This window comes from Poecilia reticulata, linkage group LG10 (genome assembly GCF_000633615.1).
Source record: "Poecilia reticulata strain Guanapo linkage group LG10, Guppy_female_1.0+MT, whole genome shotgun sequence".
Lineage (NCBI taxonomy): Eukaryota > Metazoa > Chordata > Actinopteri > Cyprinodontiformes > Poeciliidae > Poecilia > Poecilia reticulata.
This window is the reverse complement of record NC_024340.1, coordinates 11,623,331-11,624,141: the sequence shown is the minus strand read 5'-3', so window position 1 is coordinate 11,624,141 and position 811 is coordinate 11,623,331. Positions and strand designations below refer to the sequence as shown.

The following is an 811-nucleotide window of genomic DNA, read 5'->3' as shown; positions in this document are numbered from 1 at the left end:
GCTGCACAGGAACTCTGTGCGCATCCGTGACAGTTTCACCGGTCAGCACAAGAGAAAGGGAGAAAACGAATCCGTACCAACTCTGTGCTGCGGCTTGCCTAGCAACAGCAGTCTTTCCGACTGCAGTGCAGTGAGTTGTAACCGCCACACCCACACATGGTGGTGAAAGGGAATGGACTGGCACAACCCACAGAGTGGCCAATTACAGAGTGGAGTTAGGGCTGCTCTTTGGGCTAAAACTGGAGCCTAATTATCCCTGTTAGAAGAACAATCTGTTATTAAAAGCATGGAGCATGCATGGGAGTCTGTGTGATTATAAAACCGTTAYATTCTCTCCATCTGCTAGGCCTGCTTCATTTTTCTTTTTTTTCCATATTTACAAATCTAGATTTTTGACTCAAAAATATTGAAAATCCTTATATTGCTTCTTGAAAGCAAATAATAGAACACCTCAAATGACTGCCTTTAATTAGTCAATTATTAGACAAGTTTAAATCATCGTTAAGAATACAGAGAGCAGGCGAGATACGAACCCCTTCGAGCCGAATGTCGTAACCACACTGTGTATTGATGAGGTCCTCCTAAAGAAATTGGTGGGGGAAAAAAAGCAGAAAAAAAAGATTCATTTTAGTAATTTTGATATTGCAWTTTTGTTTTTTACTCAAAAGTTTGGATCTTTGCTAAGTTTGACGAAGGAGAACGAGCAACAAATGACTTTGAAAGTTTTTATTAGGTATGTTTTGATCAAGGTTTTTTTCTCCAGATGTTGATAAGATCTTCACAATATGACAACCTTGAGTAAAAACACTAA

The 811-nt window shown here is 39.4% G+C and overlaps 1 protein-coding gene across 1 annotated transcript in view; it reads right to left on the bottom strand.

Moving 5' to 3' along the window:
• Positions 1–811, bottom strand: part of tspan17 (tetraspanin 17) — an 18,649-nt gene that overhangs the window by 1,700 nt on the left and 16,138 nt on the right. The window contains exon 6 of the mRNA XM_017307205.1: positions 534–581. Coding sequence (XP_017162694.1) covers positions 534–581 — 48 coding nt within the window. The remainder of the gene's footprint in view (positions 1–533; positions 582–811) is intronic.